The sequence below is a fragment of the Rhea americana genome, unplaced genomic scaffold (genome assembly GCF_003343005.1).
Source record: "Rhea americana isolate MKP2758 unplaced genomic scaffold, rheAme1 scaffold_90, whole genome shotgun sequence".
Classification (NCBI taxonomy): Eukaryota; Metazoa; Chordata; class Aves; order Rheiformes; family Rheidae; genus Rhea; species Rhea americana.
In genome coordinates this window covers 272,914-288,402 of record NW_028187089.1, presented here as the reverse complement: position 1 = coordinate 288,402, position 15,489 = coordinate 272,914, and the positions used below count along the sequence as shown (strand labels likewise).

Here is a 15,489-nt window from a genome sequence, read left to right as displayed (position 1 = left end):
GAACAGTAAAGCTTTTAACAGGAATTTTCAATCTCATCAGCACAACACAGCTAATGTGAGTGCTCTTCACATATTTTTGCAGCTTGATACATTGAAAGTTAAGGACATATAAAAGCYGAGGGGGAACAGAATTTGGGTGTGCTGTATGAACTCACCTTTCTCTGATCATCTGGAGTTTGGCTGCCTAATGCTAACCCACAGCCCTGTAATTTGCTATCAGCTTCACTGTCATTACCAAGCACTGCAAACAATTACTTTTAGTAAAAAAAAGCCAATTCAAAGCTTCCTTTTCTGCGTGGAAGAGCCATACTCCCATAGCTGTTATTAAAATCATCGCTATTCTTATTCCATGTGAGTGACTGAAAATATCTTTCCCCTGGAAATTGCTGCAAAGCTGGAGGAGTCACTTTAACAGGACACCCAAGTCTATTCACAAAGATAAATCCTTTATTTAGCAGTAATTATCTATACACAGATGAACAACAATAGTCAGAGTAAGAAGTCTTCCAGCAGATGTTTATACAATGTAGTTTTAAACTAGTCTTTTTTTGTTGAACATCTATCATCTTACTGTACAATGTATATTTTACATTTTCATCTTCAAAAGAAACTTGAACATAATTTCAAATCTGAATTTTAAGAGATTTATGCAATTACTAATCCATAAACAGCACTGCTGAGAGTAAACTGAGAGATCATCTGCAAGTAGCAAGTTTTGAATTTCCATTTTTGAAAACCAAAACCAACCAACCAAAAACCTCAAACCACAAGTTTGCTAACTCAGCRGTTAGAAGAGCCAAAGAAAGCATGTTTTGTGTTTTCGCATTCTGTGCTCAAAAAGTCTGTCCACTTTTCACAGACATACACATTTCCTTTAAAAAAAATTGGGAAAAAAATAAATAGCTTTTTGAAACCAAAATGACAAATAGTGATTTCATAATATTAGTAATGACTTTAATTTTGAAAAACAACCTGCTCAAGTCCAGCAAAATTCCAAGAATATGAAAAGCTGCTGTTTAAAAAAGTGATGTTCCAGATTACAGAAGAGCACAATCACTGAGATCCACAGAGGCTGTCAGAGAACTTCAAAATAAATCATTTCTCTGTAACAAACTGTAAGGCTTTTTAAGGAGATGCCATATATATTGTCTCAAGATTCAGTGCACTACAGATGTTATTCAAGTCTTCAAAACTGTGACTCTCCTAGTCAGCAGGTGTCATAAGTGTCCGCTTAAAATAGTGATTTTTTGGAGTCAAGGCATACCAAAAAAAAAAAAAAAAAAAGGCCAGAGGAAAAGTTTTTATCTTCTTGTAAGCAGAAAAGTCAAAGTATTGCTTCTGCTTCCTTGAGATGCCTGCTCACAAGCAAAACATAACATTAAGTATTTTGTTCTTGCATCTGTTTGATAGAATAGTGGGAGGTTGTGGCAGCAGAGAATCCTGCTCATTTGCAACTCTTCAGCTGTGCACRAACTTTTTCTGGTTTTCTAGGAAGCTTTTCCCATTTAATTTGGGAAGGGAAGGGGAGAGGAGCAAAAGCAAGCAAAAACCTTTTTGCTATCATCAGCACATAAGTCTTTGCCCCCCTCCCCCCACCCCCATTTACTGTGTGCTGCTGCTAAATTTACAATGGTAAAGTGTATTTTTCATAACCTGTGCCTAGTAAGCAGCTGGATAAGCACAGAGAGAATTCAAATAAAGCCATGAACAAGTCAGGAATGTTTATCTAGCAAGTCTATGGCACAGGAAATTCTCAGTCATCTCCCAGAAGTCGCTACAATTCTTTAAAATAAATATTCTATGGTAACATGAGCCTTCTTTTTAGAAAATGCCTTTAAGAGGTGCTTCTTGTCACCCAGTCTGCTTAAAGCTGGCCAAAGCTGTAGCATATAGATTGACATAAAAAAAATGACAGCAGAGATAGAATCTTGCAGCCCCATCAAACCTTTTACAGGTTTAACTGATCTTTGATCGTTACTGATATTTACCATTTGGAAATGCTCCTTTCTCACACACCTCTGAGTACTTGCAAGATCTGTCCTCAGCGATTACACACACCAGCTTTGTATAGTCACTTGTCCGTCCGAATCCTCCTTCCTCTCCACAAGCACAAACAAATTTGGCAGTAAAATGGCTCATGGGGTTTCAGAGTATTTAAAAAGCCTGTGATGCTTGTTTTCGTTCCCTCTTCAGACGATCACTGGAATTTCAAAGCCCTGTCACATTGGCAACTGTTCAGAGTGGGGAAAACCCCACTCTCTCCTCCATCTTTCAGACTACTAACATCTCCAAAACTTGTGCCAAAGGAAAAAGGTATTCAAGATTGAAATATTACTATTTACAGCCTTTGTACATTATCTGCTGCATGCAACGGTAGACTAATTCCAAAACTAGTTCTTGGGGGAGGAGGGTTGTTTGATTTTTGTTAGCCACAATGTAGGAAAGGAAGAGGCTTCAACTGTTGCTACCTGTTTGCAGCAGTTCAGAGAACTTTACCTGTATAATCTACCACACTGCTATTACAAATTTTTTAAAAAGAGACACATATGAAAATAAAAGAAAGATGGTAAATTAAAATAATTCTGGACTGCCACTACATTAACAAGGCTTTACTTTGCTTCTGTGCTCCAAGGATGAAAACAGAAGTCCTTGCATTTGATGTTATTGTTAAAATAATTTTTTACCTGAGGATTAGTAAGATTTTATTTTCTTTAATCATTTTAGTAGTGAGAAAATGAATGGCTAGCGGAAAAGATAAAGGCTTAACTCCCTTAAGTTACTGTTGCTATATTCAGCAGCAGAGAAAGCTGTAACAATAAAAAACCATCAACCAACAGTATTTGCAGCTAAATTTCCAGAAGCACCAAATGCAGTGTTTGCTAGTGCCCATACTAAGACATCTTCACCTGATTTACAAACATAACTGCAGTGTAATTATACTGTTGTAACTCCCCACAAAAATGTTATTTTTAAATATCAAAAAAGGACATCCTTTTTCTTATTAAAAATATACATCAAATGAGGAATTATACCAGCATAACTACTGATAAACAGATATGGGAAATCTCCCTGGAGAGGTCAAGCCTAACCATACAAACCTGCGGTATCCTGCAAATCACAGAAACTGAGGTTTCTTGACACTGAAGGAATTTTGTCTACTGAAGTAGTGAGATTATTGGAGCAACATTACCCAGGTTGATTTCTCATACATTAATGACATCATATAAATTTATGGTTGTCTTTATTGAATCTTAATTGCTCCCTAAGACCATGAGTGAAATCAAGGTGAGTACATTCTACGTTGACTCATTCTGCTTTGACTTCTACTTTGAAGCAGATGTTGAGGATACAGAATTCTGAACTCTTGATTTTTTCACTTAAGAGAAAGCTTCCAATTCTTAATATTTACACATTTTGTATGTTTTCTGTAAAGTCACACTATATTTTTTAATTTCAGATTTTTGTCAGCTCTTAAAACTTTTAGCTCTSTTTTAAAAAGAATACTAATGCAACTTCCTGGATAGTCCAATATGACAGGTGCTTTGCAGCAGTGAGATGGATTATTTCAATACTTAGTTTGCTACTAGAAGTCTCTAATATTTTGTTGGGGCTGCTCTTAGGTTTCATAAGGAAGAAAATTTCAAACCAGAGCACCCCTGAAAAAWTTAAATTGCATCTTCCTCACTAGCAAATGAGTTCAAATTAGCCCAACTACAATTAAAATAAGYCTTCTTTATCAGCCATTAATGATGAGAAATAATGTAAATTGAGCACAAATCTGTTTACAATTTAATGACCCACCTCAAGCAACTACCAGGAGAATTCATCAATACCTAAAAATTGCCATAAATATACTGTTAGTCAGAAGTATTTTTAAAGGTTTTTTTTGAAAACACTCAGCTCTTGCAAATGCCAGTGAATGTCATGCATTTGTAAAGATGTAGAAARGAGACTTCTTTGGTTGAAGTTATGTTCCTCTGAGAAATGGTAAAAAACAAAAACTGGAAAACCCAGGAAGTTTTTGAATTATGAGTTAAAAACCAAGAGCTGTGCTTCAGTGCAACATTGTGCATTTTTAATCTGTTATAAAAGATTAATCCAGGATCACACTTAGCAAGAACAGTTTCCACAGCCTTTCACACTATTGATAATTTCTTCTTGTAGTTTCTTCCTTTCCTCTTCTTTGGACATTTGATTGTTTCTCTCTTCCCATTTCTGATTGTTATTACTATTTCGCATTTTGCTGCTCTGCGTATGCCACATCTCGTAATAGAGATTGTTTGGGTTTGCAAGGAGGTCTGTATGTCTACCACGTTCAACAACTTTACCCTGTAARAGAAGTGGAAGAAGTCAACAATCAATATTTCCAGATCTTCAGGAATATTAGCACTGCCAACATATGGGCACGGCTTTACAGCGTGGCTCACGGCAATTCTGAATGAGGAGAAGGCTGAGGCAGCACAGGGAAGACTGAACACCGAGCACTGCATTTTGGGTTACCCTGCGCATGGAAAACAAGGGGCTGTATTCTTAAACTTAGGTAAATAGCAGTTTAGATTCCTCTTCTCAACCTGCAGAAAATTTAAGGCCTACCAACATGAAAAGTTTAACTGTTTAAAATAAATGTAGAACCTATGGACATCAAGGTGTTAAACTACTAGTGCAAAAGGCACATGGATGTACCAGGACAAACATGTATTTATCTCTGCTTGATAAGAAACATACTTAAGCTACACTGAAGGAAGCTGAAAGAAGAAAACACAAAGGGATTTGTGGCAGTTAAGCCAAAAACATTTAAAATCAGATTCTAAAAGCAATTAATGTAAGATACGTTTTCAGAAGGGACCTCAGTTGCTTCTGTCATTAGAAGTGCCATCACGAAAACTAAGCGAGCAGTTCAGTTCATCTGTGCTCTGTTTTGAAAAAACAATGTTGATTTACTGACTATCATATTGTTAGAAGGGGAAGGAAGAAGGGGGGGAGAACTCAAACCCTCTAGATAGCCAAACAACACTATTCTGCRAAACAGGGACTCCTGTCCTTTTCATTTGAGAGACATTTACATCCACTGTCTTCAACTTAAAACAATTTATTTATTCTCTACCTATTCTTTCTTTCGGGAAAAGACATTATTACATAGACAACTACACAGATTTTGTATTAGTTCCAAATTCAGCAATTCTACAATTAAATCTACCTCCTTGTGACTGCTGCTGATGAACATGCTGGGAAATAAAATTAGGTCTTGTCACTTTTATTAGTAGTCGTGCTGGTGGAACCTTAACAAATATGTAGTTGGCCAACAAAACTGTAGAATTTATTTAAAAATGCTAAGTGGTTAATTTACAGAGTTCACTGCAGTGGAGACTAGGCTTATAAATTAAGAAAAGTTTAACTTTCACAGTTGCCAGAAATTTAACTTCTCTGTTCAGCTTTGCAGCACTGAAATCAATACTGTTAATACAGTATGTTTACTCAACTATTCTGATTTTACCTGGGCAAAGGTGCTGAAATTGCAATGCAACATTTAACATCACCGAGCAAACACAGTTGCAGTTTTTCTTGCCTCTTTCCCATTACTGATCCTCATTTAACTGGTTGCTAATGCAGCACTCATCAAGCTGGGAAAAGAGGCAACTTTCTGCAGAGCAAATGYCAACGGTGCCTCGCGAAGCAGTCAGAAACCAGAAAGCAATGCACCATGCTACCTCACTTATTCACAATGTTTTACACTAAAACCATTCATGAAAGTGAGCACCCTAGCTGTCTTAGTTTTAGATTGTGTTTTTAACAGTTGCACTGTAACACAAAACACTCCTAGTAAGCTGTGAAAACTTGCACTGAAAAACAAAATTCGCAGATTGTTGTATAACACATTAAAAACATTTGCAAGATATTGTAACATGGAGTTACATAAAGGATACACCTTAAGAAATGATTTTTCAGCAAAAGCAGGAAAAACAAACAGAACAAAACTGAATAAAATAGTTACAGATGAGTGACTATGACTTATTGCACTACTTAATTTTTAGATTCATAGGAAGCTGAGATTTGTACAGCAAAGATGGCCAGGAATGTCACCATTTCATGAGATTTTGTTCTAATTTCCCATTAAATAATTTAATGTACTATGGGAGTAACTTATTTTCTTCTGTATGTGCACATTTTAGTCACCAAACACACCTATAGTCACAAGCATAGAAAAAATAACTAAAATACAGGAACACAGAACAGAATTTAACATCTACTACCAGCAGATTACAGCACTATGCTTTCAGCAATATCAGTTAGAAAAAATAACTATGAAGTTATTTTAAGGACCTTTACTTATTTTAAGCTTATAGCCAAATATAGTTAACAAAAGAAAACAGACTTAGGACAGACTGAATATGAGGTAAGTGCTGAATAGTGATGTTAATAAATCAAATGTTGAAAGGTGTGTGTGTGTGTGTAGACATATAGCACAGGAAGGGAATGATTACAGTTTTGTAGAACTACAATAGAAATAGTACTCAGATTTCTAACATAATTAGGTTGAACAAGCCTACAACAGTTTTATCTGCATGGAAACAGAGCATGCTGTCCCCTCTCTYCCCACTGAAAGAAGAAACCAATAGATGCATATGAAAAAGCCACTCACTGGATAATGAGAATGAAGCATAACCTGGGGAAACACATTAGGAGCCCAAACAGATAGGAGCATATAATAAATTTAAAATATGCAACAGTAARCCATTCCCAGCTCATCAAGTGAAATTTGTAATAATCCGTATGAAATACATGTAATTAAGTGTACTATGCRAACAAAGTAATAATACACACAAAGATTCACAGAAAAGTTTCTACAGCTGATAAAACATTAATTGCAAAGAAGAGAAATATATAAATAGTAAAGCTTTGGTGATGGTTTTTTCCTTTTTTTTTTAATAAAAAAACATGGTTCATTTCCAAAGGTAGAGCTTTCAGTAGCTTGGTAAGAGTTTTAATATTTCAGAGTGCACACAAACTCTTTACAATGACATTACGTGAAAGTTATATTTCACAGGGCAATAGCCTCACCTGATCCAGCACAATGATTTCATCTGCATCAACTACTGTTGACAACCTGTGGGCAATGAAGACTGATGTTCGGTGCTTCACCATGTCCCTCATGGCACTCAGAATATTCTGTAAGATTAAGTTACAGACACATGCTTACACATTCCTAGGTAGGATGAAAAGAAATAAAATGCTGCCTGGAAATATTTAAATTATTTTAAATGACTGTTGAGAAACATCTCCAAAACTGAATGAAATGTATGAAACAGCTACCAGCATTTACAGAAGTAAACAAATTTCATGAATGAACCACTTATGGCTCTGACAGCATCTTCAAAATTGCAAAAAAGCTTATAGCTTATATTCACAGGGAAAAAAAAAAAGCAGCTATCCCAAAGGATGAAAGAAAAGAAGTGTTACTTGATTTCAGGAAAATTTCCTTTGGCATTCAGAAGCATCAAAAGCAGTTAAGGCACCTGAAAATAATAATGATAATAGACTTTCCTAACGAACAGAAGTTAAATGCAAAATATCCCTCTCAATACTATGGCAATGTGGAACACGAAGCTAAAAAAATTGGAATCATTTCTTATCTACAGCTCACTTTGTGTATACTTTTTCAGCTCCCCAAGCTGCATCCAGATGCAAGCAGCACTAATTGGGAGTCTGTGCTCTCCCTATACTAAGTGAAGTGCCCATTTTGTTTCCCTGAAAAAATGCTAGGCTTTGTCAAAAACCATTCTGATTAGCGAACATACTTGTGGGAAGGACTTGTTTTTATCTGCTGTCTTTAAAATGCAGCTCTACTGTGAAAGCTTCAGCTTTGCTTATGAAACTTGCAATAAATACAGTAAAGTGAAAGAATGAAGTATTATTCTTAACACAATTCTGCAAAACATTTCTGGTCATATGAGAGCACACAGTCGGGAGCTGGAAATCATTATTTGAAAGCTGTACTATACAGATGTACTGTATGTACCTCAGCTTCTTTGCATCTGGCAAATGAAAGTAATTTAGTGATTACAGGTCAGTAAATTTGCTCAATAATCTGCATAAGTGAAGACAACATACACAGAGCACTGGTTTTAGATGACACTAGGTTGTGAAATTATTGCCGGTGTTGAGAGTTTTGTGTTTAAGCAAAGATGCAGTGATGAAGCCTGATGCAGTTGCTGTGGTAGTGTCATGACATCCATGTCACAACACCCTGATGTTTCACAGCCCTTCCTGTGAAGGGAATACAAATTAACACCAGCACTGCAGGTTACGCCTGCCTGATTTGCATCTCAGAAAGATGCTGCACAATGAACAACGGGGTTCCTGTTTCGTTTTACATCAAAATCATTTATGAGTCTTATTTTTTAAGTGAATACTAGATATCAACTAAACACCTTTTAAAGTGGACTGCAAAGCTTCATACGTCTTGGCCAAATATTTGCAATAGTTTCAAGAGACACATGTTTAATGGTGAACTGCACCTCAGAGTGTAAAACAGAAGTTGCACCCAGAAACAGAACCGATATTCTTCCCTCTGCCCCAAGGAGGACGCGCTCTTGCTCTGGCCTTTAGGAAAAGGGATTAGCCATAGGGTCACTTAACAGCAATATCAAGAAAACACAYGACAGCAATCAGGCAAGAAGAATAGGATTATTTCCGAGAAGGAAATAACAAGGAAAAAGTACCAGGATCAGATATCATTACACCACTTAAACTTTATATTTCTTTCTGCCAATTTACCTCTTCTGTAATCGAATCTAAAGATGATGTGGCTTCATCATAGAGAAATATAAGTGGCTCCTTTAGCATCGCTCTTGCAATTGCAACTCTTTGCTTTTCTCCTCCTGAATAAGGGGAGGGGAAGGGGAAGGAGATGAAAAAGAAAAGTTACAATCGTGACCTGCAGGATATTCTAAATTCAACAGTATTATTGTGTTCGTTACGTTTGCGCGCATTGTGTTTGGGTTTTATGGTCTTTTCAAAATACACGATAGTTAATACTGATACAAGTCTACATATAGGTTATGTAAGATGCCACGCAGGTTCTTGCACCAGGTAAATAAAGTGATTCAAGATTGCTTATCGCTTCCGAAAAAGAGAGCGAACTATTTCACGTGCGCCACAAGGCAAGAGACGTGTGCAGGCAGCCACGACGACTCGGAACGGTAACTCTTGCCGCGCACCAGGCAGGCGCGTGCCCTTCCGCCTGCTCCCCTGTAAGCTGCGTCCCGCACGGCAAGMGCACACGCGCGCCCGGTCTTCTCACGCAAGCAAGCAAGGCTGCGCGACTGCTGTGCTCTTATTTCACACACCTTGCGCACACACCTCCTCTCTCCAGTCTCCTCTTGAAATTCATCCAACTTTCCACCGCTCTATAACCTGAATTAAGTGCCCAAAACTAACAGCTTTAACAAGTGAATTTCATTAAGAAACACAATTAATATGGCACTGAAAACCATCTTCATTACGCAACGTATTGCCTGCTGTTTGTTGAGATGAAGGAAGGAAACTATCCCGAAACCACTTACAATTCTTACAGACAACTGATCTCCCAAGAACAACTTATGACAAGTTTTATAGACAGGAAAACAGGTGCATTTGAGGACTCAAAATCTGCTAAACATTTGGTATGCAACGCAAACATTTAACATTTGTGCGCTTGCCCTCCTATGTTTTATTCAAGACTTCTTCAAAATTCTATATAACACTATTATATTCTTACTAATGTTCCATTCCTATCAAGAGAGAACATGCTTTAATAAACCATTTAAGAGGCTGATAATCTTGATGCAGCTCAAAGTTTAAACTATCTTTGGTGGAACTCAGTACAAATTAGACTTGTACAATTTATTCAATCTATTTTAATACACTCTCCCTCTCTCCCCTTTTTAAAGCATGCTCAAAACTGACAGCTTGGCAACATCCTTGTTTGAAAGATATGCACCGATATGAAAAATCCAAGGTCTTCTTACATTTGCAGCATACAGACTTGTTTCATGTTCTTCCCATCCACGTGCAGGACAGCAGCATTTTAATTGCTTTGCTTGCAAGATATCAGAGTTTCCGATCACTATGGCTTTGTCTAGGAGACATCTACTAAACAGCACTGAAATGCAGCTACTTGAAAAAGCCCAAACTTTTAATTATTTACTCTTGATGAATCAGTCACAGAGACCACTAAGAACTACACTAAAAGCTTATTTGATTTTATTTAAATTGATAACGTTCTTAATGCAATAAAGACTTCCTTAGGCCTGTTATTTTTGGTACCACACCAGCAAGGCAAACCACACTAAGGGAGACAGGTGTAGGCTTCTTCACCACCACGGCATACTGCAGTTACGGAGTTCTGCTTGTATTAAGATTCTTGCCAGTCAATTAAAAAAAAAAAAAGGCAAAATTGCAATTGCAAAAACACCAATTTTAAGATATCAGACAGCACTTCTAAAATACAGTTTTATAATGTGCATTTTCAAAGATATGAACTCTTCCTTTACTGGAAGAAAGGATTCTTTAATATAGCAGGGGTGCAAATTCTGCATGTAGGGAGGATCCGATTTACATATTATTGCTTAAATTAACCACTTGCTCCTCTCAACAGATTTAAATTTCCATAGAGAAGGGCCCAAAACTAGAACTGCAGCAATTACTGGCCCCACACATTACCACCTTGCACCCCACGGGTAAACCCTGGTTTACACGGCCAGGACTCGAGATAGTTCTCAGTACCATCGCTGCCTTTCCGAGGCACCTGCCACGGTCCCCAAAGCCTCCTCATTCTTCCCCACCAGGCACGTAAAAGATGCACCTCTTCCAGCCTCCGGCCGCTCTACCTCGCGTTACCGACGAGCGTGTTAATCTCACGCGCACGGACGGCCGTCAGCGGACGCTTCAGCTTCGCGCTTCAGCCTAAACCACCGCCTCAAAGGGGACCCTGCGCGCGAAGGCACAGGCTCAAACATCAACTCAGGGAAGGCCAAGATGAGCCGACGCGCCGAGAGCCTTAGCCCGAGGCTCCCGTAGCCTGGCTGTAAACACTGCCTCAGCTCRCTCGTCATCATGGTCCGCCGACAGACGTCTAATTTGTTAAAAATAAAAGAAACTGAAGCTGCTACTCCAATGTCACGGGCACACGCTGAGCTCTTTGCTACAAATTCACATCGGTGTCTTTATACTGGCGAGAGACTTACGTACCCTTTCTCTTTTAAGGCAAAGAAAAAGGGGGAAAAACCACCCCACATCTCCCTCCGCTTTCTAAGCGCAACCTGTGTCCAAGCACTGCGTTAGGCGAGTGCTTCCTGCCATCGCTGCGGTAGCGCGCAAGGAAGGATGGAGCGGAGGATCCTTCCCGGGCGCCGGTCCAGGAGTCTGACTCGAGAAGTGTTTCCAGAGGAACACACAATATCCACCACAAACGGAAACCAAACCCATCACTGAATTAAATCGGGAAATCTCCTTAAATGACTATCCCATTCTGCGTTGTATGATACATCCACAAAAAAAATTAAATGCTATTAAATACTATTAAAACTTTAAATTCTGTAAGAGGATAGGATAAAGACTTATCTAAAATAAAATATTTTTGCACCTAGTATGTACTTCAATTGAAATAGGAATTTTGATTGTGTTTCATTCAATGTACATTTAGTGTTACATTCATGTGCTAGACATCAATAGCTTTCTTTCAATGTAGTTTTAGCTTAAGAGATTTAAGACTGCAAGTGTTTCAGTGGAATCTAGCTACTACCTAACAATTATAAAGATAAACTTAATACTTTCAAAAACCTAAATCCCCCATTAAAGAATAAAAAGAATAAGACAACTGATTTAGACATTTCCCAATTCCCAAATGATCTTATTTTACATTATCATTCCCTTAACTCTGCCTCAAGAAGAGTATCTGCTTTCAAGCATCACCTAAAAATAAATGAGGTGTATGCAATTTTAATATACATGGAAGGAGGAGTCATGAGACCCGTGAGGGTAGACACAGATATCTGGAGAGAAGGCGTAAACCGAAATTTTGTAAAAAATGCTGCCAAAAGGCTGATGTGACATGGGGGAGCTTGGCTAATGCCATGATGCTATCTGTAAAGTGGCATAACTGTCCTGCACTAGATAGGGTGCCAATTTGAATACGCAGGAACTTGGAAAATCTAAACTCAGGCTTTTTTGATTTCAACATTAAGGTTGCTTTATATAAATCTACAGCTTGTAGATAGGCTGCAGTAGCTTGTGTGTGTGTGTTTGTTTAAAAACCCACACAATTCAGAATGACAAGACTTGAAGGCACTTTTATTATGAAAAGGACCTAGAATTAGTAAATTAGCATGCAGCAACAACATATCCCAGAGTATTATTTACTACAAAACCAAAAATCTAGATTTCARATGCTAGAAGTCTAGACGTAACAACTCAAATTCAGAAGGTCTATGCACAGGCAAGTCTACACCATCATACATGCAAAGCACACAGAGTCCCCAATTTATTCACATATACTCTACAACCCCAATATATTACAGTAAAACTATTTTTATTTAGATGCATCTATGTGCTTAGATATCATCTCATTTAACACTCCCCCCTGAAAATAYATCTCAAGTATCTTGTAGATTATGGTTGCCTTAAACTACAGTTGCCTTATAACATAAATGCAGGGCTAAATTTTAATAAAATGAGCTAAAAGTAAGTCTAACTGATGAACAAACTATGCAAACTGAGCTAGCAGAACAGATGTGAAGAACATTTGCATTTAAGGACGCACCTGAGAGCTTGAGTCCTCGTTCACCAACTTGTGTGTTGTAACCATTAGGCATTCGAAGAATAGCATCGTGGATTCCTGCCAACTTCGCTACTGCATACACCTCTTCCGGTGTTGCACTGATATTGCCATAGAGTAGATTGTAATAGATAGTATTATGGAAGAGAACAGCATCCTACATTTATAGAAAGAACATTTTAAACAAGAAATTATGAATACTAATTCAAAAGCTCTGTCCCCAACCCTTGGAAGAAACCAATACAAAATAGCTTGTATTTTCCCCACATCTGGGATATTTCATTTCTCCCCAAATGGGAAGAAGACATTTCCTTCTGTCCTAAATAAATAGSAAAACTGTAAAAGTATATATGACAACTCAAAGGTAGTAATCAACTATAAAGGTCAATCACTTCACGAGAAACAGCCTCCAGCTTTAAGAGGCTGAACACACATCAAGAATCGGATCTACATGATGCACATGAGGAAATTAAGTATTTCAAAGACACTAGATAAAAAGCCAGTCTTAACRCAGTGATATTATTGAACTACAGTGTTGGAATATCAAGAATTACCATTACAAGCRGCTATTTGGGGAGAGTGAAATATATTATACCTGGGGTACAACTCCTATTGCCTTTCTCAGGCTTTCCAAACTGACATCTTGTATGTTCTGTCCGGCAACATAAATGTTTCCTTTCTGAGGTTCATAGAAACGAAATAATAATCTCACAATTGTGCTTTTCCTGAAACGGAAAGAGAATTGAGGCCAACATTAAATTCTTAGCTTATCATTTGTAAATCTCCAGTCAAAACATTGATGTCACAGACAAAAGTAATAAAAAGCAAAACACAAGAACAAATTCATTTWAAAAAAACGCCAATCAATGATGCAGAATTCTGGCATGTAGTCCATTTACCCACCCTGACCCACTACCTCCTACAATGGCCACTTTCTTTCCTGCAGGGACTTCAAAAGATACTCCAGCAAGGACTTTCTGCCCCTCAAGGTATTCAAAATGCACATTATCAAAGGCGATGGCAGCAGTCTGTGGTGTGATCTGCAGGGGTGGAGCCAGCTCTTTGTCCTATTAAAAGAAGAGTGCCACTTTATATGCTGCCCAGAAAGTATTTCAAGCAGTTCAACAAGCTAAACAATCTATTTCCTAACTCAGAAAAAGGCAAATTGACACTCTAGCTTGGATATGTTGAAAATAATCATGATCAGCCACACAGGTAAAATTGGTTTATTCATCCTTTTCCCCCAAAGGAGGCAAAAATTTCTGCTGTAAACATTCCGCTTCACAACTTCTGCAGTAATAAATTCTGCATCATTAATTACAAATAAAAATTTAAGCACAAGGCATGAATGCTTAAATAAAAGTCTCAGTACAAACACAGCTTCCGTGAAGCAACTTTTACCCTCACTCGGCAAGAAAAAAGCAGCAGCTCTTGCACTAACCGCACTTAAGAGGACGCAGAACAGCATTCCTTACACAGTACCCCTTTCTTGAACAGAAGTTAAATCTGAACGGTATCAAACAGGGTGAAACGACAGCAGCGCTACACAACAGCCCTATTAGATATCCAGATACTGTAAGGAGARTAAGTTACTTACTTTGATTCTGGTATCTACGCTGAGAAGTGTAAACAAGGTATTCATATCTATAAGTGCTTGTCTTGTCTCTCTGTACACTGTTCCCAAGAAGTTTAGGGGTAGAGAAAGCTGGAACAGCAATCCGTTGACCATCACRAGGTCTCCAACAGACAGGCTCCCTTAAGACAAAATAAATGGGGAAGAAAAAGCAGACTTGAAGGGTAAGTCCTCTCAGGAAGCACAAAAATGGTTTGAAAAACTAAACTTAGTTTCTGTTATCCCATTTCTAAAYCCAAACGTTTAAACAGGAAATGAAATAAATTCCTAGAGGATCAGATTTTAGCTAGGAAGGTGCCTGAAAGGAATAGCAATATTTGTATGGATTTCATTAATAAAGATAAAATAGCACCTGAAAAATAAGATGAGCAGCATATGAGGAAATTCACAGAAAATACCATATTGCAAAATTGCAGAACTCCACTGAGCGATAAACATAAAAGGTCCTTAGTAAGCTAGAAGCCTGGGGAAAGRAAGGAAATAATACACAAAAACAAGCAAGTAGGAAAGACGATTTTGAATCTTAAGAACAACTATAGACAAATCCAAATGCAAGGATGTGTCATAAGCAAGAGAGAAGCTTCCAATACTGTATAAAATAGAGTTGCTAAGACATATCGTGAGAACCTCTGGGCAGCTTAACATCAAATATCTTGATCAAGAAACACTTTGGGACGCGACACACTAGCTAAAGGCAAGTGCCGAGCCAGGTCAGCTGAAACAGGTCAGGAAAGATGATTTAAAACCACATTTCCAGTGTCCTGCTTAAGGGTCGTTCTAAATTTTGTTAAGGAATGCCATAAATTGCATCTATGGACTTACCCGTTCGCTCCTGCCTGTCTAGCGTCTCTTAACAAAGCAAACGCAGATGCAAGAGCCATGATAAAAACTACGCATCCTTCAAACGCATCTGGATGCTAACAGAGGGCTTCAGTATCACTGCTGTTACTCTGAACTGCCTCCCTTTAGCTGGGCCCCGTCCCGATACTGCGGTCGCCTACAAGCTTGTCTTCTAAACAAGCAGCCTTTGCGTTAGGCAGTA

At 38.0% G+C, this 15,489-nt stretch overlaps 1 protein-coding gene across 1 annotated transcript in view; it reads right to left on the bottom strand.

Annotated features, from left to right (window-relative positions):
- Positions 1-1,491: 1,491 nt before the first annotated feature.
- Positions 1,492-15,489, bottom strand: part of ABCB7 (ATP binding cassette subfamily B member 7) — a 33,619-nt gene continuing 19,621 nt past the window's right edge. The window contains exons 9-15 of the mRNA XM_085324265.1: positions 14,412-14,569; positions 13,718-13,881; positions 13,410-13,539; positions 12,800-12,971; positions 8,776-8,879; positions 7,060-7,167; positions 1,492-4,329 (exon numbers count right to left, since the gene is read on the bottom strand). Of these exons, the coding sequence (XP_085180391.1) occupies positions 4,111-4,329; positions 7,060-7,167; positions 8,776-8,879; positions 12,800-12,971; positions 13,410-13,539; positions 13,718-13,881; positions 14,412-14,569 (1,055 nt within the window). The 3' untranslated portion in view covers positions 1,492-4,110. The remainder of the gene's footprint in view (positions 4,330-7,059; positions 7,168-8,775; positions 8,880-12,799; positions 12,972-13,409; positions 13,540-13,717; positions 13,882-14,411; positions 14,570-15,489) is intronic.